Raw genomic sequence first — 27,200 nt, forward strand, 5'->3', positions numbered from 1 at the left:
CACACCCCGGCTGGTGGCTGTCGCCCTCATCCTCCTCCTCCTCCTCCACGCCACACACACACACATCTGTGGAGCGTCGCCACTGGTAATCCATCATGGAGCTGTGTTGTCATGCCGATGTCGCCGCGGTGTCACGTACTGAGCATCTCTTGTCTCGTCTGTGTCAGGCCCTCGCTTCACAAACTCTCGTCGCCACGGTTACGTCCACGGCCAATCAAAATGAAGGAAGCCATGCCGCCTTTTTGACGCATCGACATGCAAACGCGTCAAGCACTCCTTGGCTCGGAATAGCAAACTCTCATTGGCTCGTTAGTTCCTCTAGTGTCTTTATTTATGTGTAGTATTTGTTTGAATGTCTGATTTGTTATTTCTCAGTTACTGCGCACGGTGCCAGCATTGAAACAGCAATGCTGACAATGCCTTTAAAAAGAGATGGACTCTTCGGACTACAGGCATAACATTTATGTTTGTTTTAGGAAGACTAACAGAAATTTCTGAATGATGCTGTTCTAGAGAGATAATCAATGTCAAAATGTGAATTTAGCAATAGGGACGTCTCTGACGGCATAAACAGTGTTTTAGTTTACTAGGTTATTGAGCATCAGAAGCTGCTGTGCCAAAATCCTTGGCCCCGCTGCAGACCTTTTACGTTCAATTCAGGCAACAGATTACACCTCGCGATATTGACAAGCTGCAACAACAGAAATACTAATGCAATGAATCGAAAAGCAACAACCCATCACTGCAATCACTGCTCATCTTAACATTATATTATCTCCTCATGTTTACTTTGTGATTCTGACAATCTCAAGACAATGGTAAGGACAGCGGTCGTCTTGCGCGGTACGTTCTCATCGGTGCTCTATGGTGTGTCCTCAATGTATTACACAATGCGTTCACATAGTACATGCAGACAGGACGTCCTCAAAGTGAGCGCCCACATGGTGCATCACTACGGTTTGTCCTCCTAGTCTCCTCCTTCTGGTTCATGCACACGGTACGTCCTGAGTGCATTCACATGGTACCCCATGTCGTTTACCTCTTACACTTTTTTATTTTGTTGGGGTGATATTTCCCCCTTTATGCCACATGTGTCAAAAATGGCAGTTATTGGATTAATTTTTTGTTCTCCAACCACGTACTAAGTTTGTCAAAAAGTGGCTGGTGCTCGTCACAATCACACATTCCACCTAACATTCCATTGGGTGTGCTCATCCCAGGCTAGTACGCCAGGCTAACATGCTTTAGCTTGGTAGCACGCCAGGCTAAAAAGCTTTAGCTTGGTAGCACGTTAGGGGTAGCCTGATAGCATGCTAGGCTAACTCCCTGTAGCCTGATGCCAAGCTAGGCTAGCATGCGTTATGTGTGCTAGCCTAGCGTAAGCGTGCTCACGTGAGCACACCCATATTTGTGACTTTGTTTATCCTGTCACCATGTGACATCCATCGTATGAAGAATCCTGGTCGTCACATTAAAGTAATGTATTTGATCTGAGTGAATCATGCATGATGCGTGAGTGGATGGTAGACTGTAAATCCTTTATCAGGCGATCAGAACTTTATGTACTATATATTTTATTTTGGAGCTCCACTGATTGACACCAATGCCCAAAGTTTTTCTGGGCTGGTGTCCAACGTTCTCAAACGGCCTTCTAAGTAAGTGTCTGGCAGAGAATGTTGATCCATTTTTAAATACGCCTTAAGGGTACATGCCTGTCAATTATTTTTATTTTAAGTAATTAAAGTCATGTCAAAGGAAAAAGAGGTTGATCTAATAATTTGATTGTGTCAGACAATATGGATGATAACATAATTTGTACCCTTGTCCAACACCAAATTGCTCCATCCAAAAAAATAAGGGCTCTTTAACTAAAGCTCATTATTTATGTTTAATGAAACGTTAAGTCAAATGTTTTAATTGTTGGAACATATTTATTTTATGTGGCCTATGACATGTAAGTCTGGCACTGTTTTTGCAGTTTATCTGTTGAAGAATACGACTTTTGGAGCCGCTAAGCCCCCCCAAGAAGTGCTTGTTTCTCGGAACCCAGACAACACCGTTGTCTGGAAAACAAAGAAGGCCAATTGTTTTGGTTTGTGTATATATTGTTAAGGAGCTTGGGTATGGTTGCATTGCAATGTGATGTCATTGCCAATTATCTGTCTTGTACATTATCCTCATGAGTCCAATAAACATGAAAAACATCCTTCGCTGTTGAATCAATGATGGTCAACCTAGCAATAACCTGTGTTTAAATATATTCTTCAATTGAACATTTTAAATATTTAATATAACAGAACATATTTGAACAGAGGTTAATGGATCACCATCTCCAATAAATAGTTTTGGTTCTTCAAATATTAATATAATTATAAATGTGGTCTTGACATTTCAGAGGATAATAAAATATGTATACTCTGGTAATTAAAAAAATAAAGACCTTATAAACAATGCTTTTATCAGAGATCAAGGTATAAAACAAAAAATGAGACATTCCCTGTTAGTGTTTGGCATGGTCACATATGACACAGGAGGATGAAGGCTTTCCTGTTTAATTCCAGCGCTCCCGGTGATGTGTGAGCGTGTTAGAGACTAGACACTTAGCTGGCAGAGCAGCGCCACGCCGCGGCGCACCCAGTGCTCGGAGGGCACGTCCGAGTTCAGCGTCATGGCGATGACGTAGTTGGTGGAGTGGCCCGTGGTAGACAGCGTGCCGCGCCGCTCGCCCGTCTTGTAGACCGGTGCCAGGTAGCACATCCTCTCGGGAATGTCCTGCCGCTTGACTGGTTTCAGCCACATCTGACACAGGGGAGACACACAGGCGTGAGGGTGGGGTCGCCAACCATGGGATCGCCTGATCAAAGCTCTGCAACCGGTCAACTATACCAGAACTACTAGAACTGTACACTGTCAATGTTTGATGGGGCATTGTCAGACATCCCACCCTAGAATAACTGATGTCAGGGAGCCATTAGTCGTATGCCGGAGACTCTACTTCCGATGTCAGCATTTTTTGCAAAAACAAAAGCGAAATATTTAAACTTCTTGAAAGATTCCTTCTATGCAAACAGGTAACTTAATCATAGCCGCATGCAAACTAGCTTCTGCAGGTTGTATTATAAATTCACTGGGACATAAAAGCGGATGCAGATTGGGTTAAAAGTTTGTGTGTTGATTTTCAGACTTGAAAAACAGGTCCTGCGCCCAAAGAGGTTGAGAAAAACCAGGTTTGGGCTTCTCTCAGTACTAGCGGTTCAAGGGGTTGGGTGTACTTGTGGGGGTTACTCAATATTTTGAGGTTTCTTTCAAAAAACGTTTGGATTTCCTCTACTGGAGGATAAAACAGACAGAAACTTTAAAGCTGATATAAAGACATTACTGAGGATGGCTCCCTGTTGGTTGTTCAGTGGCATGGGTTATAGAAAAGGCATAAACCGGGCCACTAAAAACATTGAGTCTTTTATTGAGTAGCAGCTAGAGAAAGAGTTCTAGAAAGGGTATGTCGATAAAGATTTGCATTTCAAAGCTATCCACTGCCGCCTCGGTTGTTTTCTTCCTACCGAAGAAAACACAATAAATAAAACATATGTTAAATTGCGTTATGTTCTTGTCAAGAAGAAAATTCATGTTGGCCTGAAATGTGAATATTTAAAACAAGTCATCCTGCGTATTATTCATAAGCCCTGCCTGCCTCCTCATAACCCAGCAGTAACACAACAAAGACAATGTGAGTGAGCAGAGAGCAGTAACACAACAAAGACAATGTGAGTGAGCAGAGAGCAATAACACAACCAAGACAATGTGAGTGAGCAGGGAGCAGTAACACAACAAAGACAATATGAGTGAGCAGAGAGCAGTGACACAACAAAGACAATGTGAGTGATCAGAGAGCAGTAACAACAAAGACAATGTGCTTTGGGAATGAGGGTGGTAACACAAAAAACACAATGTGAACAGGGTTTGTGATTGAGCAGAGAGCAGTAACACAACAAACACAATGTGAACAGGGTTTGTGAGTGAGCAGAGAGCAGTAACACAACAAACACAATGTGAATGTGTTGTTGGAATAACCAGAGAGCAGTACCACAACAAGCACACTCTGAACGCATTGTGAATACAGCCTTGCGGGCAGAGAGGAGCACCACAGAATAACACATCATAAAACTCACAAAGCAGAGGGGCCTAGTTTGTCAGAGTTCTCTGCCAAATCAGCTGCCGGCGATCTATTTTAATCTGCTGCTTCGACCGCCTTTTCATACACAGCAGCAGCATCATCATCATCATCATCATCATCATCATCATCATCATCATCATCATCATCATCATCATCATCATCATCATCATCATCATCATCATCATCATCCAGTTGTGTTAATTAAGAAAGCCCCTCAGACAGCGAGAGGGGAGGATGAGAAGGAGACATGGGGGAGGAGGGGTCGGGGGTAAGAAGTGCTGAAGGTGCTGCTTTGTGTCTGCTCAGGAGAACCAGGAGACGGGGGAGTTCCTCCAACACACTCCCTCGCTCCGCGTTTGTTCCCTCCCTCGGTGAGCCGTGCTATTGTTCTGCCGTACAACAGGGGAGAGGGGGCTCGCTACCGCGGCGGTGAAGACGTTATCGCCCACCGCACCCCCCTTCATCTCCGCTTCATACCAGAACTCAACAACACACTGGGAGGAGACCGCCGACAAACCTGCTTATGTAACCCGCTCTCTGCTTTGACGGTCGCACTGAGAAACCACAAAGCAGCGCTCGGTTCCAGCCAGAGATGTGTCAATGGTCAAATTGAGACTACATATGATGTAGGAACCCGCTGTGCTTCCCTCCCTGCCTGAACCACACCTGCTGTTCCCAGAAATGGAGGGCGTTTAGGTAAACAACACCAAACACAAAAGGAATGTTATGTGGATTTGGAATATATAAAGAATAGTCTGCTTGTCCATCAGATGAGCAATAAATCAAGTCACGCTGCTACCCCTGTGTGTGTGTGTGTGTGTGTGTGTGTGTGTGTGTACGTGTGTACGTGTGTGTGTGTGTGTGTACGTGTGTCATACCACAGGCATCACGTCGTGTAGTACTTTAGGGAAGGACTCGGCGAGGAGTTTGGTCTTTCTTTCCCAACGAGCCCCGTCTAGGAAGAGCCCTCGGATATACACACCTAAAAACACACACACACTCACACACGGACACGCATGCACACACACACACACACACACACACACACACACACACACACACACACACACACACACACACACACACACACACACACACACACACACACACACACACAAATAGTTACAGAATATAACCTTTGTGTTTTGCCTTTTCTGTACTACAGATAACATTTGAACAATGTGTGAAACCCCTGTCTCTTCTGCAGATCATTAAGTATTAAAACGCAGCATCAAGCTGCTCTAAAAGCAGGCATACAGCCTGGACTGGCTCCTGTTAAATCCACAAGCAGTCTTTAATAGAGGAGTGCATATCCCTCCATAGCTCACTCAGACCCCCCGTCCAAGCTGCCAGTCTGTGTTCATAAACCAAAGAAGACCTGTGGTGTGATAGATGCAGCCGACAGAATAAATAAACAAACTAAACTGGTACGCTGCTACTGAGGATGCGGGCGCAAGTCAGGGAGGAAGGCATTACTTTGAACACATCTAAATACACGCCGTCAAGCAGACGAGGTAATCCTGGCCGGGCGGTCGCTGTCTCTGTGATGAGGAGGATCCCGCAGCGAACCGGCAGGGGCTTTTATTGTGAAGCTCTGATTGACACACCCTTGGCAGGGGCCAGGCATTCAGCGGGGGGTCGCCCGCGGTGGAGGAGGAGTCGTTCTGCCTCTACTTCCTTTCTTTCCTCCTCCCATCCCTCCGTCAGCCCCATCATCCTGTGTGACTGCAGTGTGGCGCTCAACACTAGTTCTTCTTAATTGTTAGGTTGTCACTTCCCGGTAAGAGACAGCTCCTTTTTGCCTTCCCCCATTGATGTTGGTTGGTCTCAGCATCTTAGCGCTACTCTCTTATGCCCCCTCCCCACCATACCCTACCACCCCCTGCTGTGTTTGTTTACCTGTGCTCTCCCACTGATGTGTCGGCGTGGTGCCTTCCATCTGCACCGAGTTTCCCCCTGTTCTAGCCCTCAGAGAGAAGTGCTTCTCACTTTCTGCCCTGCCACCCTGCGAGCCAACGAGGCTGTGCGAAAAAAGGCCCAGACTCCAGCGACACAGACGTCAGCTGAAGGCACAGCACTCACCATGGACACCCCCTGGTTGAAGGACGTGTTTTTGAGACCCTAGGACTGCGGTGCTAAACCCTTCCGCCGTGTCCTATCCTCCACACCCCCCTGTCCTTCGCCTGCTGTCACTAATCGAGAGCACACTGTCATCGGAGCGCCTCAGAAAGAAAAAAACACCGCACAAGGGAGGCTGTTCGGCACGTCCGTCACACTGGTTCAAATCATTAAACCGGTTCCATCAGAGGGAACCCAGCGCTTGATGCCACTTGGTGGACACACCCTAAACTGCCTCCTTATCTTAATCTGGTTCACGCTGTTTAAGATTTAAACCAGTTCCATCAGAGGGAGTTCCATCCTTAGGTTGGAATCAGCTCCCCCGCTGAAAGCCGAGAGCTCGATGCCCCCCAGTGTACACAAACCCCCTGCTGAGGCGTTCTGGCAGACGTGGCTGAGTTTGCGTGTGTGTGCCTACCGTCTTCCGGGGGCCTTGTGTACTCCCTGTCGTCCAGCACCTGGAAGTCAAAGCCCAGCAGGTCGATGGGGATAGTGTGCTTCCTGGCGTAGTTCTGCTGGCCGCCGGTCAGGAAGGCCTGGGTGAAGAAGAACCCCGACATCCAGAAGACAGCGGGCGTGCCCTCGTCGTACCAGTCCTGCACACGCACACACGCACACAGACACAGACACAACCGTGCACACACACACACACACACACACACATACACACACAACCGCGCACACATGCACACACACAAGCATACGGACACTCACACAGACACACAAACACCCACGCAAACACAAAACCGCATACACATGCACACACACAAACACATGCACACAAACACAACAGTGCATACATGCACACACATGCACAAACACACAATTAAGACCCACTCCCCTCACCTCCCTTAACTTGTTAACTTGCTAGAAAATGTCATAATAAGCCACATTTTTGTAGTGAAAGAGGAAATACTGAGAGAAGGGAAGTTGTTGTGGCAAACGTACCTTTGTAATGATTGTTTTAGCATATAACGTTCTAACAAACCCTTGGGCTGTAACTAAATTGTCGTATTGAACGCTGTCTTCCATTTGTTTGCTCAAGTTAAAAAGCAGCAGGCTGTGGCCCCCGGTTAGGCCTGGCTGAACTTCTCAGTTTCACCAAATGTGCTGTCCTTATTAACTGGTTGGGCCCCCAACTCTGACTCCTGAATTACTCCACTTGAGCAGAAACTACACAATCCGTTTTCTGCAGTAAACCAGCCCAGGTGAAGGGAAAGGGAATCCACTCATTTGCCCCTGAGACTGAAGATGTGAAGCTTGGTCCTTTTAATGAATGCCAGAGCGGGCAACAACTCGGTGTCGAAGGTTGTGTGTGATCTGTTAGATAGCGAGTTAGTGTCTTTTTCCCTGTGAGTTCAACAGGTTAAGAGTGCCCGCAACTAGCGAAAATCAAATAAAAAAGACTATTTGGAATTTTTGCAAACAAAATGCAATTTGTATCAATGGTGCAGGTTTTTTTTACATACATTTATTTTTTTTGTTTATTTTACTTTGGCATCATGTCATTTATTCCTAAAATACAGTTGCTAGTTCATTTTCATTTATTTGTTATCAGTCTTCTCGTAATCTGCACTTAACCCCCAGGTGACACTATACTGTGCACTCGACCAAGCACTCAGGTCTCTGATGGACGTGGTGTAAACTAGGGTGCCAGCCAGTCAGGTGTGGTGGATGGGGGTAGGTGGTGGAGGGCTGGTTACCTGCAGGAACTTGAGGCGCTCCAGGAAGTCGCTGACGTAGCCTCCCAGGGGCTTGAGGCTGGGGTAGGACTTCTTCATCCACATGGCGGGGATACGACCCTTCAGAATACTGCTCACCACCTCCTCCAGGTCTGATGACATCACCACCAGACCCTGACGCACACACACACACACACACACACACACACACACACACACACACACACACACACACACACACACACACACACACACACACACACACACACACACACACACACACACACAAGCAAGTTTAAATCTTTGATTAACTTGTCTGTACGAGTGAGTGGAATAGTGGGATTGCAATTTTTCAATGATTGCATTGCCCTAGAGACGCAGTCACACTCACTAACTATAGAGTGAGTAAAATAAAAACCAACACTATAAAAGCGGGTCTTCCCTCACATACAGGCGGATCTGTCACTGCGATTGAAATTGTGTTTCTTTTGCCCTTCTTGGGTCCGTTGATGATCTGTTTGTGCGACCGGACTGAGAGAGCATCACGCGAGTCGGTCGCCCAGCTAGCTGACTGACAGCTGCGAAATGGCAGCTCTTAGCACTTCAGAGAGAGCGAGAGAGAGAGATACTGATAGATGCTTGAACTTGTTCTCCTTCACGTCCTTATAGGGGGAACAGGGAGAGTGTTGACGTAAACATGCTAAAGCCACGCTTACCTCATGTTTGTAAAAGTCTGCTCTACATACTTGTTGGGTGTGGATGCTAACACAGGAGACAATGGTCTAAAATGGTCTCCCCAATAAAGGAGACAATGTATGGATGACTCCTGACTGAAACATTATGATAGTTAATTAGAAGATATTTACTATTCATCCGTCATCTTCAATTTGGGAGTTGAATACCCCAGCCACTAGACGGCTCTGCCCACGTCCTTGTGAATATGAGCTTGTATTTAGTGGGAGGGAAATTTTCCAATACATTTGCAGAGTTATCCTTTCCCAGAGTAGTTCCAGCGGGGGTAGTATTAAGCCAATGACCCAAAACTAACAGTGCAGGCGCGTCTCGTGAACAGACCTAATTGGCCGCATCAGTACTTATTGTACAGAACCATGAGTGGACTAATTACAGCTGTGGACCAGAGAGACCCGCGCTCCTTTGCCTATTCTGGCTGCTCTCTGTGCCTTGCAGATCAAGGGGGCCCCTGAGGGCCCTACAGCCAGTGGCGGTTGTGTGTGTGTGTGTGTGTGTGTGGGGGGGGGGGTCACCGACCTCCGTCAGAAGGGCCACTTGGACATGGAGCGATGAGGGCACCTTTTATATGACACTCTGGAGAGAGAAAATAACAGTCCTTGCAGGGAAAAGCTGCACCTTACAGACACTCTCTTTTCTGGGTTTTCGTTATTAACTGTAGACGGATGTGTTGTGTTGTTTTTCGATGGTTCTTGTCAAGTCATTTGTCGCTGTCCGTTGTTGTCTGCACATGAACAGAAACAAATTCACGTGGTATGGGCAATGAGGGTATTGTGATTGTAAGGTGAGCCCACGCTTCGATAGAAGCCCCCCTTCTGGAGCAAAGCGCTGATTTTCTTTCTCTGTGTTTTACTGCAAATGTATTAGACATTGTCAGATGACAATACTTTCTCCGGGCTGAAAATAGCACACATGCAATGGCTTTCAACACCAAGGGCATCACTTTGACGGTTAGCCTTTCAACAATTTTTATTTTTGTCGTACGGTGAAGCTTAGTTTAACTAGAAGTCATAATGTGTTGTTGTGTTCTTTCTAAAGGATACATGTGCTAGAGCTGAAATTGGAACCCAAGATTTGCGTGCTATTTTAACTCCTTGACTGCTGGTGAAGGGATACTTTTAAATCAATGATTATCCTTCTATCAAAATCAGGAGTTCACTGAATGAACTGCCTGGATAGGGGAGCGGTCAGGCTGTCTGGCCATTTTTTCACTGTTACTAAAATAGGACCCAGATTTAAGGAAAAGGCTGTGAACGCAGTTTGCGTTCTGAGTGCCTTTTCTGAGGCACTCAGACTTCACAACCAAGGTGTTGGCAAGTTGGCATGGGTCGGTACCATGGGGACAACACCCAGCCTTCTCTCCTAAAACTCAACCCAAACGCATTTCTTAAAACCTCATAGGGTTCATATCCCAGCTGAAACAGGGTTATTTGGCTTTTTAAATGACTGGCATAGAATAGTACACTGTAAATACAAAAGACGCTCAAGCCCGGTTGCCAGGCAACCATCTCCTCCCCATCAAGCCCCCACTGGCCTCGTACCTTGATGGCCTTCTGGATGTTGGCGCAGGAGTCGCGGACAGTGCGCAGCAGGTTGTTAAAGCGGCCCATCTCCTGCACCAGCACGGTGTTCATGCTCTGGTTGTAGTCGGTGGGGTAGCGCCTCATGGCCGCCTCCAGGTCGAAGTCGGCGGGCAGCTTGCCCAGGACGTCTGCCGCCACCTCAAACACCATGTCGTCTGAGGAGCTGGCGTCCCCGCCCGAAGACCGGGACTGGCGGAGCGGGACGTGATACGGAGGGGGGAGAGATAGCGACAACACAGAGAGGAAGTAGGTGTGAGAGAGTGAAATATGAGATATGACAGAGAGATAATACGTGTGATAGGGAGACAGAATTGTGAGTTAGAGGGATGAGGAATGACAGAGCACAGCGCGCAGGAGAGAAGGAGACGACAGAAGGCGAAGGTTCAAGTCGCTTTGTTGTTTTTGTTTTTTCTTTGTTTTTTAATAGTTTTTTTCTGTCATTCAGGATTACGTTGTTTCTTTGCATCCCCAGAAAACTGGAGTTTCATTTGTACCCTCTTCTGACGTGTTTTATTTCTTTACTGTTTAATAAAAGCAGAGCAGCCCTTCAGGATTGGAGCGTATCTGTGAGTTAATCTCAGGGGGATTAATCTCACGCCGGATGGTTCGGTCTTAGTTGCATCGCGCCGTCGCTCTGATCTCACGCTTGCTCACTTCACTTGGAATTACCCGAGCTACAGCGGAGGCATCGGCTCCCACTGCGATTTTTCCTCTCTTTTCTGTTTTACTTCTTGCTTGTGGAGTCTACTTGTCACTTAATGATGACAAGCATGGCCACGTTAACATTACCAGAGCATAAGAGAAGAAACGGGGAATGCTTTGAAAGTGTGAAGTGTGAGGATTCATGAAACCATTAGTTTCGCTGAAAATATTTTTTTTCAAATAATGAAACTTGTTTACCCCCTACCAACCAGCAGCACTTAGCGCTACTGGGGGCTGTATGACAAGGCATTGGTGATGCTTAATGACTGGATAATGTTGTTTGTCTTACAGAAGGGAAATGACAAATTGCTCCATTTCCATCGGAGCATCTTTGTGTTGGTCGGCCACTGAGACGGATGCTACTGTATTAGCTGCGTAAAAGGTCCACACAAGACTAAAGCGATGATTAATTATGGTGGACGCTGTGCGTACAAATCAACAATAAGCTGTGGTGAAGGCTACCAAACCATTGCCTGAATCTCTCAACAACTACACTTCAATGGTTTCTTACTACTTATTGTTCTCATGGAACAACCTGTTAGCCATCACAAAAAACTGACTAAAACCGACGAGGCTACTGGAGAGAGGGGAGAGTTTGTGTGTGTATGCGTGCATGCGCATGTGTGTGTGCGCGCTTGCGTGTGTGAGCACTTGTGTCTGTGTGGACATAAAAATGAGTCAGCACAAAAGTTTCATATTAATTTTGTGTTTCAGTACTATAATGTTCAGAGAGTCTTCCACAGGGAATCCATGAGGCCGAACAGCTTATTGAATGCACCTCAGGGGTGGCGAGTGTACTGATCTGGGCCTGTGAAGCCCTTTGAGGTGTAAATAAACTGGACTTGACTTTGGGAGAGTTCCCAGGACTCCTGGAACAGAGGTGTCTGGTCTGGGCATCCAGCTGCCCAGATGCAGCGTTGCATCCCCTCAGAGAAAGCTGGTCCTCTACCACACCTCCTTATCTCAGTGTTCACACACACACTTTATTTGTAGCATTGGGCCGCTGTTGCCATCTCCCTCCCATGTGGTGCTGGCACCCAGCAGAGTACCCTCATTGCTACTAAGAGAGGTACTGCTTGGTGTTTCAGGGCCTTCATTACTGATCACAGGGGGATTTCACATAGATTTCTGACTTCAGTTTCTTTAGATAATTGTGAATGCAAACATAACACTGCACATTCTTTTTTTTGTTTGCTTGTTGGTTTGTTTGTGTGTTTTTGTGTGTCTGACCTATTTTGGTAGTGTATGTGGCTGTCTTTTCAGTAGTGTGACTTGTGTTTGGAAGTGTGTATTTGTTTGTGTGTGTGTGTGTGCGCGCACGCACGTGCGTGCGTGCGTGCGTGCGTGCGTGTGTGTGTGTGTTTGTGTGTCCTTGACGTTATGTGTTTGTGTGTGTATGTACCACACCTGTGTTAGCAGGATGCTGTCGAACAGAAGCTGAGTCTCGGACTGGTCCTTGGTGATGTCAGCGTTGGCGTTCATCCCAAAGATCTCCGGGGAGGGGTTGAGTGGTAGAGCCTTGGTGTACTCTATGTAGCTGTTGTACTAGAGGAGGAGGAGGAGGAGGAGGTGAAACCTGGTGTACTCTATGTAGCTGTTGTACTAGAGGAGGAGGAGGAGGTGAAACCTGGTGTACTCTATGTAGCTGTTGTACTAGAAGAGGAGGAGGAGGTGAAACCCGGTGTACTCTATGTAGCTGTTGTACTAGAGGAGGAGGTAAGACCTTGTGCACTCTATGTAGCTGTTAAATAGAGGAGGAGAGGAAGAGGAGGAGGAGGAGAGATCTTGTGTACTCTATGTAAGTGTTATACTAGAGGAGGAGGAGAGGAGGAGCAGGAGAGTGCCGGTCTAACACAACACTATAAACCATCTACGATAATAACGCTCATTGAAAAACAAGTCATATTGTTATTAGGCTGCTGACATTTATAGTGATGACTATGTAAATGTGGGCTATGAATAAAACATTGGGCGTACTAGGGGGTGGGGGAGCAGAAATGATATATGAAATGGAGTGTGTCGTAGATTGTACTTGTGTTTACAAATCAAGCAAACGTCTTCAATGGCGGTTTCCCACTGCGACTTGTTAGGCAATTTAGCTGTTTTTTTCCTAATGACTTTTGGCGTAGCACCCATTTGATAAGACATTTAAAAACACATCAAACTGTGTTCCCTTTAAGGCAGCGATGCATCCTGAGAGTTTTCTGATGGTTCAGGATATCACCTGAGGTCATAGCAGTAGCTCTTGGATGTAAGGTTATTGTAACACTAGGAAATGGATCTTTGATGCTTTATGCTAGGAGCCACCGTCTGCCCGGCCTTTATCGCTCCATTTTCCAATACTACACAGCGAGTACGCAGTGTGCACAGTGCATCACTACACAGGTACGCAGGCTTGTCATCGTCATAGCCGCAGGGTTAAAATAAACCCAAAAATGCTCTTTTATTTTTTGATGTTAAGTAATTTCAGGAAAGAATGCCTAACTTTTCAAGAGTCAAGAGAATGTTTCTTCTATATTCAAGGAAATGGAACAGCTTCAGTGGATTCTCAAATGGGCCTTTAAAGCCTCCACTGTGTGATCCTTTGTCTTTAGTGGAGGTCATTAGAGCTTGGCTCTGGGCCTCCAGCGACTGACCATTGAGTAACTAGGTCGATAAATAGGGCCATGAGCAGGACTTGGATAACAGTGAGGCTGGAAATATACCAGACTATAATAGACTCCAGCCTTTAATCAATTCAAAGAGCCAATCAGGCCATGGAAAAAACTAAAACTAACTGACACCATTCACGCAGATCTCCTCAATCTAAATTGACAAACTTGCCCCACATATTTTATAATTCCTGTCCTCATTTCATCGTTTGTCTTATATATTGAGCATCTTGCTCATGAACTCACAACTCAAATGTGGGCATCACATGGGTTTGTCTTCTCAAACCAAAATTAAACATCTCATGAACTAAAACCTCAAATTGGTTACCTTTACAGAAACAAGGCTTGCTTCTCGTTTGTGGACAGGACAATAACAATACAATCTACAATTTTGCCTGCACTGGACTACAGAGACATTCTTTCTGATAATGCCCTAGCCTCTACTCTTGCAATCTGCTACTAGATGAATTACAAAAGACTGATTCTGCACTAGGGGTGTAACGGTACACAAAAGTCCCGGTTCGGTACGTACCACGGTTTTGAAGTCACGGTATGGTACAGGACGGTACGGTTCATAGTTAAGGGGAAATTTAAAAATAACTGCTTGTTTGTCAACAACGGAGAATGGCCGTAGATCAGCAGCAATGAAAAAAACAATAAAAAAATAAAGATTAATAATAATATTTTTTTAACTATCCGTCGACGCAACGGAGACGACAAGTGCTGTGATTGGTCCTATAACAAAATCATTTCTCGAATCACTTCTCCGGTTTGACTTTGCACCTTATTTACTTTGTACATTGTTTACTTTGCACATTAAGGACCAATAAAAATAAGATTCGAAAAGCTTTGGAAGTTTATTTACAACACTATTTGCATCGTTTGTAGTCAACATATAAGATCGATCGGGCAGCGAATTGCGTTGCGTATCCGACATCCCGACGGAGAACTGCGAAAGCTCGAGGGGTCTACGTAGTTACGGAGTCGGATTATGGAGTCAGACTAGTAATACTTTGGCTAAACGTTCCGGGGTCAACTCCAACTTCAAGTTTTAAATTCTGCATAGCAAAACAAGCCTTTACATTCGCCATATTAACGCTATGTACGCATATTAACGCTTTGTACACCACATATACACACCGCGGTCCAACTCTGTAACCACCCAGAAGTGCATGTACCGTGACGATTCGGTACAAATACTTGTATCGTTACACCCCTAATCTGCACTCACCACCGCAAGCTATATGCCAAAGTTTGACGGTCGTCGCTTGCATGTAGATGACATTATGCATGTCCTTAATATTTCCAAGTATCAAACCGCCTTAACCCAATTAAAATAAAACCCACGTAGCACTAGATCACATGAATTGGTGGCTCTAAGCTGGATGGGTCTTTTTTAATGTTTTCATTGATGTAGCCATATCTCTATAATTGTCCTGTTTTTTATATTTTATGTATGTAATTGTTTCAGGTCTCGATATTTCAATCTTAATGTGGCAAATGGGTGCCAAAACCTTTGTTGTTGCCGCATGTTGTTTTGTCATGTAAATTGTCTGCACCTTCACAAAGTCAAATTCCTGTGCTTCGCCTCAAGGGCAATACAGAAGTCTGAATCTCTGACATTTGAAACCAGTCCCTTACATCCCCCTCGGTTGGGGCGTAGTAGAGCCCGCTGGGGTCGAAGGCGTAGCTGGGGTCCTCTATTAACTCGGGGGTGTAGAAGATGGAGAGGATGGTGCGCAGCGTGCGGCGGTCCCAGTCGTCTGTCACTCGGCCTCCGTAGTTACACTCGCCAGTCATGTAGCGGATGGCGTCGAACGGCACATCCTGCCAAGCGCAACCACAAACAAGGTTTTAATCTACGATCCCTAGCTTCTAACAGAAAGTGTAGCATTTTCCAAGTGGGCTGACACACAGACAGGTAGACAGACAGATGGATAGATAGTAATTAATTCAGGAAGACCGGATTGGGCTAAAAGGGAAATGTCAAGGCATTTAAACAGATTCTACTGGTATGCTATACTTCCCGGCCCCTGTGTTTGGCTCTGGCGGTGAAGCACCGGCATGCACGCTGGTGCTTTCTGGGAAGTGTCAAGAGGGTCTTTGAGTGGGACTGATGAAAAAAAGAGACCCTTGAGAGAGAAGAGGAATCCACTTGTGGAAATCAGACTGAATGTTACAGGATTAAATATGTATGATATGCAGAGATATGTGGGGCGCGAGGCAAGCGTTGTTTTTGAACTAGACTAGACTAGTTTCTAGAAGACAGACATTTGCTTCCCATATGCTCACCGTATACATGATACATGCTTGACAGTGAATTAACAGACAGACATTCAAACAGAGACAGACAGATACAGACAGTTACAGATAGAGATATAGATATAAATCTAGATAGATAGATATGAAGCATGTTTATTGATATAAAATCAAAATATAATCATCACGTTTTCTCTGAGTATTTCAACGAAGTGTGTACCTGCTACTGATTACTGTGGATATTGCATAGTATAACCACAGCGTGGAACACTGAGTACTTCATAGTATTACCAAAGATGAGTTGTGCATCACTGAGTACTTCATAGTATTACCAAAGATGAGTTGTGCACAACTGAGTACTTCATAGTATTACCAAAGATCAGTGTGCACCACTGAATACTTCATAGTATTACCAATGATGAGTTTTGTACCACTGAGTACTTCATAGTATTAGCAAAGATGAATTGTGTACCACTGAGTACTTCATAGTATTACACCAGATTAGGCGTGTAACACTGAGTACCCCCCAGTATTACCACGGATGAGGTGTGCAACACTGAGTGCTTCTTAGTATTACACCAGATTAGGCATGTACCACTGAGTACTTCATAGGATTATCTCAGACGGGGCATGCCCCTGTTACTAATGAGTACATTCCCAGCGTTAACAGGGTTAGGCTACCTCGTACTGCTCCAGGAACATGTGCAGTTGCTGGACGGAGATACGCAGGTCAGTCTCGTTGAACTCGTAGGGGATGTTCCAGCCCATGGGGCCGAACTTCCTCCTCTCTTGGGCCAGGGCGTGGAAGAAGCACAAGCTGTACAGCAGCTTCTTAAACACCACCTGGGGAGACGGCACACACGCATACACGCATATGAACACAGTGCACACACCCACACACACATACACACACACACACACGCCCCGACAGCACAAACCAACACGGTTATAAAAGAAACAAACAGAGTGAACAAAACAGACACAGTCTCCACGGCATGGGCAGGGCTGGCGGACGACAGCTGTGTTCAGGGAGGTACGGCTGTCAGAACAAACAGCAGCACACCCACAGCTCAAGAACTCCTTGTAAACACGCCTCATATAAACGCACACACACCCACAACACAAACACTTATCGTCGCGGTAGCCAGACACACACTGGAGGCTAACACACAGATACATGGAGTGCACAGAGACACGTATACATTACCATACACACACACAGGCACATATTCATTACACACACACAAACAGACACATGCACAATAACACACACACACACACACAGACCGGTTTGCTGCAGCTGTTGAAGAACAGGGGGTCGGAGATGGGGTCCATGAGGAAGGAGCGGGCGATGTTGGCCCTCAGGCCCTTCGGGGCCTCGTTGGTCATCTTCACCCCGTTCTGCAGCACCGCCACGGGGAAGGTTGGCGATGGGTAGCTGGTGAGCCACAGCCGGAAGTCTGGATGGGTGGTGTCCGGGCTCAGCTCCTGCTCCGAGCCACACGTACATAGGCACATTCACTGATTGAGTTCATCCAATAGGGATGTAGGGATAGGTACATACAGGGTGGACAGGATATTTGTTATCCCATTGCTAACTGCTCATATACAATACAGCCTCACGGTGTGATACACTTGGTGTGTCGTAAACATCACAATCACTCTGCCACTGATATGCACATCCGAATGAGATCCAATACCACATTTTTGAATTGTATTAAACTAAATTCTATGTGCTTGTTAGCACTGCTGAGGAAGCCCTGAAACTCAAGTATTAAATTGCCACTAGTGGCTTTTGCTTGTTTTTCTATTAATCTGCCAATGGCAATACAAGTATCTCTATAAATGCTACATTTACCTCTGTATTGGTGTAATTACACACGACAACAACGGCAACGACAACAATTGCTTGACCTCTGACCTCACAGACTCTCTCCATCGTTGCCATCCAGGAGGTTGCTAGGTGACAGTTCTGAAGCACCACCCACGTCCCCTCCTTGACACCCTTCTCTATCATGCTCATGGCGATGGGGCCTTGGCCCTGGCCTAGAGACAGGGAGGTTAGCTTGCTTCCGCTGAAGCCCTGAGGGAGGGAGACACACACACACACACACACACACAAACACACACGCACACCAGCTCACCAGTTACAGCCACAGAAAGCCTAGGCAGTATCATTATCATGCCCAGAGATGCACATACAAGAGAAAATGAGGCACAAAAAAACAGAACACACACACACACACACACGGCCATGAAGTACACACACACATGGTTAAAATCTAGGATCTTCAGGTTCCCAAGTTGAAGTAAGTTTCTAATGTTTATTGATTTGTTTTTTCTTTATACAGTGCCGCATGGCTCAGACTCTTCCCAGTGTCCAACCAGATGTGCGCAGAGTACCTTCTCGTCTCCGAACTTGAGCAAGGCGGCCATGGGGTCCGATCCCGGGGAGAGGATGAAGATGAGCGGGGCGCAGCAGTGGCTGTCCAGGAAGGCCGCACCAAGGTTGAAGGGCGGGGCCTCAATGAAGGGACGTCCCAGGCTGTCCGCAACAAACTCCTGCACTATGGGGACGATCTGGGGCACAGGGAGGGGACAGGGGGGTGAGGCCACTAGGTCTTTTTCTCTCCATCTCCCCCCCCCATGTCCACATGCCCCATGTCAATCAATGGGCGAGCAACCCATGCTTGCTCACTGATGCCTCTTAAAGCGGCAAAGTGACCCAAACATTGTTTTTAGTTTTGTTTTAAATGTGGTAATGTGTCTTGGAGCTCTGTCTGGGCAGCGGTTGAAGTAGAAGACAGCGAACCTCCGAGAGAGGTTAAGCTTCTCGTACTAATTGTATAACACCAGGGTGTATGTGTGGGTGTGTGACTCTCTGTCTTGGCAGCACTGGATGTTGATGAGGACGTCCGAAAGAGGGTTACGTTTCTCATACACTTATAACATAACACCACAGTGTGTTTGGTTTATGGGTGGGCACTTTTTGATGTGCGTGTCTGAGAGAGGTAACCCTCTCTCAGAACACCACTGTGTGTGGCAATTTCATGCACAACATAGCTCCTTATAGCTCTCAAACACAACGATGATACTAGCTCAAACTAAAGTATCACAAAGTTTCCATGGGTCAGAACCATGCTCGTGGCCAGCTACAAGGTCATCAAGGTCGGGAACTTGGTAATAAAAATAAAATAAAATTGGAAACTAAATACAACTGTACAAAGAATCAGCGGTTGAGAACTTCTCAGAGATGAGCGCATGCTTGATTCAGTTTAGACTTTGTGTTCGCCGTGTGTAACATCTGCGGGTGTGTGCGGAAGCCCCCCTCCCCAACAGACCTTAACCCCAGCAACCGAAGCCGCACCCCCATAAAATAGCAAAATAAGAATAGTAGTTGTATGGAAAATATATAGATACACATATCAAAAAGGTAATGCATGCATTATAGTGAAGATATTGAACAATTTTGTGCGTGTGTTACGATCGTGGATAGCTGACCTTGTCCGGCCGGAGGCAACGAATCACAAGCATCTTCTGGAACGGGCCCAGACGCTCCTGCCATTCCCCAGGAAAGGGTGCATGATGGGGTGTCTATACACACACACACACACACACACACACACACACACACACACACACACACACACACACACACACACACACACACACACACAGAAAAAAGCGATCAAACATGGAATTTACATAATCAAATCACTGTGAACCACCAGGCGGAAATAATTCCAACAGGAAGGATTGAAAATGATGATGTTGGCTTAATATGTCGTTCATCAGCGGTGCCGCATCCAAACCTCTCCCCAAATGTTATTTCAAGGAAAGAAAACGTCTCGATAGCAAGCGCTGAAGAAGCCAATCGGTAAGGCGCTGCAGAATCACCGCTGAGCGGGGCTTGGATGAAAAGCGGAATGGGTTGACTAAATGGTGTCTCCTAATGCCGTTTGTAATGAGGGAATTCACGCCGGTTTCCATTCATCAGGCAGGGCGCCGTTGGGGGGGGGGGGATGCGTAATCAGGTTACCCTGTGATGTAATGGAGGCGCCGCGCCACGCCGTTTGTTTTTTGGCGGTGACGGCAAGGGACGCTTTTTATTGACCTGTAGCAAGATTAAGCAATGTAATTAAGAGGGGAAGAGAGGCAATCTGTAAGAGACGCGCCGGGCGCGGAGGGAGAGGGATGTGGTGTTAGGAGGAGAGGAGGAGGAAGGGGAGGGGAGGTGGAAATAGAAGAGGGTGGGGGGGAGATGTAGAGAATGTAGGAAAGGAGATGAGGCACAGAGATATAGAAGAGAGAGTTATAGAGGCTTCTCCTGCCCGCGAGGGGCAGGAGAAGCTCCACTGGGTTCAGGGGCAGAGCAATATGTTTGGTTAATGTCTGGAACAAGTATGTAGTAGTGGAGCGATAGGATCGCAAAGTTTGGAGGGCCACTCCTGGGGGTTTTGTGTGTGTCGGCAGGTGCTTTGAGATGGGTACACATATAAAGCTTGTGTGTTTTTGTGTATATGTGTGTGTTATGAGTGTGGTTGCTTGACTGAACAGCTGTTCTGGCATCACAATTTAATAGATGGGAATTTCATGACTGGAACAAACCAGTTTTAATTAGATAAAAGCGTTATGTCTCATTCCGTTGATTATGATTTACAAATAAAGTGTGTGCGTGCATGTGTGTGTGTATGCTGACATGCGGGTTGGTGTTTGTGTCTATGTTTGTGTTTCTGTTTTTGTATGTGTGTGTGTGTGTGTGTGTGTGTGTGTGTGTGTGTGTGTGTGTGTGTGTGTGTGTGTGTGTGTGTGTGTGTGTGTGTGTGTGCGTGTGTGTGTGTGTGTGTGACAAAATATGCTTACTTCTTGATTAAAGAGCTGCTCTTGCATTGAGATTAAATAGATCTCATTTCCACAACTGAAACAAGCAGGATTTAATTAGATAAAGAAAATTGATGTCTGATACTTTTGTTTGTAAATTAGTGACTTTGCACGTGTGTGTGTGTGTGTGTGTGTGTGTGTGTGTGTGTGTGTGTGTGTGTGTGTGTGTGTGTGTGTGTGTGTGTGTGTGTGTGTGTGTGTGTGTGTGTGTGTGTGTGTGTGTTTGTGCAAGCTGGGAACATGTTTACCTCTCTAATGGTAAACCCCAGAGTGCATAAAATAAATACACACCGTTGCACCTTCTACCACTTACAGACCTCTATCCACTTTCTATCCACTTCTATCCTGCGTGCTCAGCCGCTAAACAACAAAGACACATCCCAAAGAGAGCCTTCAAGTTAGACCACCAAAGAATAGGTATGGTGGTCTACATTGGAGTTGGTAAACCAATCCAAGTGACGCAGAAAGCAAAAGTACAACTCCCCGTTCATTGCCAGCGCTAACCAGCCTTATAGCCCTTTAGATCAAGTGTCCGGTCCACACCGCCACCTACAGGGCTGTCGTAGACCTCCTTCCACTGGTCCCGGAGGCGGGCCATGTCGCGGCGAAGGCCCTGGAAGCGCTCCATGTCCTGCAGTCTGCACATCTCGTCCCAGGCCTTCTTGGGCAGCCAGGTGCAGGGGTTAGAGTGGGGGTTCTCCAGGCCCACGCCCCCCGTCAGCAGGAAGCGCCACTCACCCTCATCTACCTTGACGCCCATACACACACACACACACACACACACACATACAAAGCAAAATCAGGGTGAGTCGTACAGGCATAAGTTAATTTGTGATGACCACACACAGTATTCTTTGATCAAATCAATGCATTTACTTAGCAAATGCACCTTTAGTAAGGAAGTAATTTAAAGTGCGGTAATTTAATGAATCCAATATATATGCTGTGCAATAAAGGTAGAAAAGTTATGTTTTTCATGGATATTAATGACTTTATTTATGTGTGCCTGTGTGTATGTGTGTTTATGTGTGTGTGTGTATATATGTGTGTGTGTGTGTGTGTGTGTGTGTGTGTGTGTGTGTGTGTGTGTGTGTGTGTGTGTGTGTGTGTGTGTGTGTGTGTGTGTGTGTGTGGGTGTGTGTGTGTGTGTGCCTCTGTTTTGTGTGTGTGTGCTTGTGTGTGTGCTTGTGTCTGTATGTGTGTATGTTTATGTGCTTGCGAGTGTGACATTGTTATGTGTGCGTGTGCGCTTGAGTGTGAGTTTGTGTGTACGTGTATTTGTGTTTGCGTATCCACCATCTTGTCGTGCATGAGCAGGTTGACGTTGAGGCAGAAGGAGAAGAGCAGCTTGTCCTTCTCAAACAACGACCGACACACGTTGACGTACAGCGAGTAGGTAAAGTGGTCCCTCAAGATCTGTAGTCTGATAAAACACACACACACACACACACACACACACACACACACACACACACACACACACACACACACACACACACACACACACACACACAAACAAACGTCATAGTCGATCAAGATCAATGGCATGACTCGATTACAACGGGAAATGAGTTTTGTGATGTTGCGATGTTTGTCGGAAGGTACGCCAGTGGTTAAACAGCAATTAAACTATGAATAAAAACACCTTATTGAAACCACAGCATGTGACAGCTGATCAGCATGGCAAGAGGACGTGGGTGTGTTATAAATACACATGAGGAATGTGATCAACGACAAACTCTGAAAGAAACACATGGGCGCCCACTGCTGTCAAACAGTGGCTCACAGAGCCGCGGGTTGGATGAATCTTTCACTTTGTTCTGTAAACACTGTTGTGGACACCTCCTCCAGATACGCAACTACAGGTACATTTGAATTTGCACGCTCAGTATTTTGGTGTCTGTTCATCCGCTGCTTGGCAGGTTATTTTGGCAGGTGAGTGTTGCCAAGTTTTGCAAAGTTAGAATAAAATAAGAATGCACAGCAGTAATCCAGGAGGAGGTAGCACCGACATATCTTTTTACTGTTAAAACCAAAACACACGGAAAACTAAATCCTTCAGTCACAATCATTCAGTGGTTATTGTCCTGCCTCAGCAAATAGTACTCATTCTTTACAAACCTGTGAGTAGGTATGGGCGATTAATCGAAATTCGATCTCGTTTTCTATAATCTTTTTTTTTAGAACAGCTGGATACATATCTGTACATTATTTTAGATTTGAGAATTTTCTTTTTGACCATTTTGTGTATTTTTTTAAGGCGAAATTTCTTCGTTCTCAGTTAGAAATTGTTTTTGGGAGAGACATGCTGAATAAATCATGTTTTCAAACTCAAAAATAATCGTTTGAATAATCGTGATTTCAATATTGACCAAAATAAACGTGATTATGATGTTTTCAATAGTCGAGTAGCCCTACCCTTGAGTTCAAACATTAATAATAACAGTGAGTCCCAGAGATATATCGACCTTGATGGCCAACAATCATTACCATGAATAGTACTCGTCGTACTTAACATACTAATGAATACATTTCCCCACACTCTTACAACCTGAACTTTAACACGCTCACACATACTGTACACACACACACACGCAAATACACACACACACTCACACGCACACTGACAGCAGGAAGAGGGTTGGTAGTAGGATTTTCAGCAGCAGGTAACTCAATGTGGGAGAATGTGCTTCCTATACCGCAGACAAAACTCCAGTTTACTCCCCGCTGTGACTCTCCTCCATCTCTTGTCGCTTTGTGAGCGAGAAAGGCCGGTTATTATGTGAATTATGTTTGTTGTTGTTCTAACCGTTTATTAGTTATGAATTTCACGATGAACAGAGGCCACCGAGCAAAGCTAATTAAGGTAATGTAGGTCACGTCATATATGCCATTTTTTGAACGCTTTGGTTAAATTGGCATTCATGAAATTACCTGAATGATTTTGTTTGATCCAAATGGTCTTAAAACACTGTGGATGCATACGTTCCCTGTCCTGCATGCCGCAGTGACAGACCGTGACCCTGACACCCTGACCCTGTCATGTTCATCCAGTGGTGATAGACCTTTCCACAGTGTGTACCTTTTCTCTAGGACGTCACTCTTTTCCGAGTTGTCGACGGAGCTGACGAAGAGGTTGATGAACCAGCTGAGGGAGTACTGGTACATGGGCTCAATGTTGGCCAGTTCGGCGATGGAGAAGAACAGGATGGACGAGTGCACGGCGATGGAGGTGTAGCCCATGCGCGTCTCGTCGATCTTCACCTCCGTCACCTCAGCCACTGCCTGCTTCTCCGAGATCTCGTTGGCCAGCACCTTGGAGGAGGACAGGACCTGGACGGCCGTCTCGTCTTCCAGGATGTTCCCCTCCGAGGAGGAGAGCACCTCCAGGATCTTGTCCTCGATTTCCTTCAGCTGCCTGGTGGTCGGGAGAGAGGGTGGGAGAGGAGAGAGGGAGGCAGTGGAGATGGCGGGTGGGAGAGAGGGTAGGAGAGGAGAGAAGGAGGGCAGGGGAGATGGTGGAAGAGAGAGAGGGTGGCAGGGGTTATTGTGGGAGAGAGGGTGGGAAAGGAGAGAGGGAGGCCGGGGAGATGGTGGGAGAGAGATGGTGAAGGAGGAGAGAGGGAGGCAGTGGAGATGGCGGGTGGGTGAGAGAGAGGGGGAAAGGAGAGAGGGAGGCCGGGGAGAATGTGGCAGAGAGAGGGTGTGGGAGTAGAGAAGGATGCAGGGGAGATTGCGGGAGAGAGGGGGTGGGAGAGGAGAGAAGGTGGCAGAGGAGATGGTGGAAGAGAGAGAGGGAGGCCGGGGAGATTTTGGAGAGCAAGGGTGGGAAGAGCAGAGAGCGAGGCAGGGCAGATTGTGGGAGAGAGGTAGAAAGGGTTGGATGGGAGAGGGTGGAAGAGGAGAGGGTGAGAGAGGTGAGGGGTTGGCAGATGAGATGGTGGTAGGAGAGAGGTGGAGGAGAGAGAGGAGGGAGAAGACAGGACGGGAGAAGATAGAGGTTGGGAGGGGGTATGGTGGGAGAGGAGATTGTGGGAGAGAGGGATATGGTGCCAGAGGGAGGGAGAGAGGAGATATCAAGGGGAGAGAGAAGACAGAGGGATGAGGGAAGAGAAAGAAAAGAGAGACCATGCGAGAGGAGTGATTATAGAGTTCTTGTTCACATCTACAAATCCTCACATGCTGTGAGGAGACTGCTTCCTGTTGTTTAATTAACTGAGAGAATAATTCAAGTTAATAATTACATATCACTGGCATTTCCCCTCATAATTAGAAGTCAACAATTGGTCAAACGCATTAGCGCTTTAAAAATTCTTAAGTCTTCCTCCAACTAAATCTCAATTGGAGGCAGACACATTTAATGTGTCTAGGGCAAGACTCCCAAGACTCCCAGGGACACATGACATACATCACTTTAAACTGCCACGTACCACTTTGAGAACAAACTGTGCCATTCAGGAATCAAGAGGTATATTTATAGTTTTGTCAGAGCTTGGACCGGTATTGTTCAGAGATCTATGGGCTGTGCCGATGGGGTTGAAGGTAATGAGTCTCACCTTTTGTTCTCGGCCCCCTGCAGGATGAGTGCCTGCTTCTCTTCCTCCAGGTCGGGCCTCTCGCGGGCCACCGCGATGCCCAGCAGCTGGTCCTGCATGCCCTCTGGGGTGATCATGAAGTTCAGCAAGGTCACCTGGAAACGCAAACCCGGCACATGCGTATAAGCACATGCATAGATACATACACAGACAAGCAGATTTTACGCAGAGGCTGACGTACATTCTTAAAGTAAATACATCCCATAACTTGAAAACTGAAATGAAATGAAACTGTCATATTATCTATTTACATATTGCTAGTTATGGGATAATAGTGTGTGTTCGTGCATGCGTGTGTGTGTGTATGTTTTTGTGTCCTTGAGTGTGTGGGCATCTGTTTTTCGAGTCCTATGATAACGTCACTTTACTGTATTGTCTGTAATATTGCTCAACTTTATGGTCTGTACTTATTTGTCTGTATGTGTGTTGCTGAGTGTCTTGATGTGTGTGTGCATGTCTGTGTGCATGTCTGTGTGTGTGGGTGTGTGTGCACGTGTCTGAGTGCCTGCATGTGTATGTCTGAATGTCTGTATGATTGGGTCTGAGTGTAGGTATGTGTGAGTCTGAACGTTAAAGGTCCCATGGCATGAAACATAACATAAATATGAGTTCCCCTAGCCTGCCTATGGTCCCCCAGTAGCTAGAAATGGCGTTAAGTGTAAAACGAGCACTAGCTATCCTGCTCTGTTTTTGAAAAAACAAAGCTCACATGCTACCTCCCCTTTCGCTGCTTCGCCCAATGAGCTACGACCGTGCGAGCGGCACATAACGCAAGTGTTGTACACTTCTTTGTTATTTGGATAACCGTTCTGCTGTTGGTGTTATGGCGCATAACACGTCGGGTTCTCTGACGTCCCTGGTATTTCCACGAGCCTCGTAGCGGAAGTTATCTCAGCCATGGTTGGGAAGGAATTTATGGGAAAGAAACTTTAGCTTTGACTCCCTGAAGTAGGCTACATGAACAGGATTGACCGTGAGGCACCACTGCCTCACAGCAGGCGATGGTCCCCCCCGGCGGTGGGGCCTCGCGGCAGCGGGCAGCGGGGCTCCAGCGGGAAACAATCGCGGGCAACAATCACAAGCAACAATCCCTTTCTCCTCCATGTCTTGGCTCAGTCTACTTCAGATTGATGTGGACGTGGGAGAGAACCAGAGACGTCGGAGAACCCGACGCAGTCGTTTGAGATTCATAATATCGTCTGGAGGCGCACACAGCTTTTGGCCTATTATGATATTGATATCTATGTATAATATGATATCATTTAAATATAGAGCCCCAGGACTCCCGCCGGAGCACCCGGAGTGTTCTAGAATATTTACAGAACACGGCCAAAAGATGTGTGCACCTCGCCATTGCGATACATCCAATGTAAACAGAGCGCATGATACCGTGGAAGCAAGCTGCTCAGGGCCACACCCCCACCCTCCTCCTTGCCCTGCCCCTCTCCTCCTCATTTGCATTAAAGCTGCGTACACCGAAACGGCACGTTTGGGGAAATCTCAATGTGCGACTGGCTCGTAGTGGCTGTAAGTCTGCACCACGGCTGAATATCGGGAACATCTTTAAATACTAGGTGCCCACCAATATCTATATTAAAGCATCCATAAAGTAGCATGCCATGGGACCTTTAATGGTACAACATCAAGGTTTCCATTCTCCCTCCATCCCTATCCAATCAATGCCAAACGATGGTGAGCCATTGCAGGTAGAATGCATTAGGTTTTCTCCTCTCCGTGTAAAGTGCTGCATTGAGAGTTAAAGGGTGTGATCTTATTTTTCCGCCAGGTTAAAAGCCTATATCCAG

The 27,200-nt window shown here is 46.4% G+C and overlaps 1 protein-coding gene across 1 annotated transcript in view; it reads right to left on the reverse strand.

Annotated features, from left to right (window-relative positions):
- Positions 1–450: 450 nt before the first annotated feature.
- Positions 451–27,200, reverse strand: part of dnah7 (dynein, axonemal, heavy chain 7) — a 108,559-nt gene continuing 81,809 nt past the window's right edge. The window contains exons 52-67 of the mRNA XM_056579237.1: positions 25,357–25,490; positions 23,883–24,218; positions 22,097–22,223; positions 21,354–21,548; positions 19,421–19,513; positions 18,323–18,499; positions 17,841–18,002; positions 17,207–17,407; positions 16,601–16,762; positions 15,302–15,487; positions 12,417–12,554; positions 10,266–10,496; positions 7,996–8,148; positions 6,711–6,888; positions 5,053–5,156; positions 451–2,799 (exon numbers count right to left, since the gene is read on the reverse strand). Coding sequence (XP_056435212.1) covers positions 2,593–2,799; positions 5,053–5,156; positions 6,711–6,888; positions 7,996–8,148; positions 10,266–10,496; positions 12,417–12,554; positions 15,302–15,487; positions 16,601–16,762; positions 17,207–17,407; positions 17,841–18,002; positions 18,323–18,499; positions 19,421–19,513; positions 21,354–21,548; positions 22,097–22,223; positions 23,883–24,218; positions 25,357–25,490 — 2,784 coding nt within the window. The 3' untranslated portion in view covers positions 451–2,592. The remainder of the gene's footprint in view (positions 2,800–5,052; positions 5,157–6,710; positions 6,889–7,995; positions 8,149–10,265; positions 10,497–12,416; positions 12,555–15,301; positions 15,488–16,600; positions 16,763–17,206; positions 17,408–17,840; positions 18,003–18,322; positions 18,500–19,420; positions 19,514–21,353; positions 21,549–22,096; positions 22,224–23,882; positions 24,219–25,356; positions 25,491–27,200) is intronic.

The sequence above is a fragment of the Gadus chalcogrammus genome, chromosome 20 (assembly GCF_026213295.1).
Source record: "Gadus chalcogrammus isolate NIFS_2021 chromosome 20, NIFS_Gcha_1.0, whole genome shotgun sequence".
NCBI lineage: Eukaryota > Metazoa > Chordata > Actinopteri > Gadiformes > Gadidae > Gadus > Gadus chalcogrammus.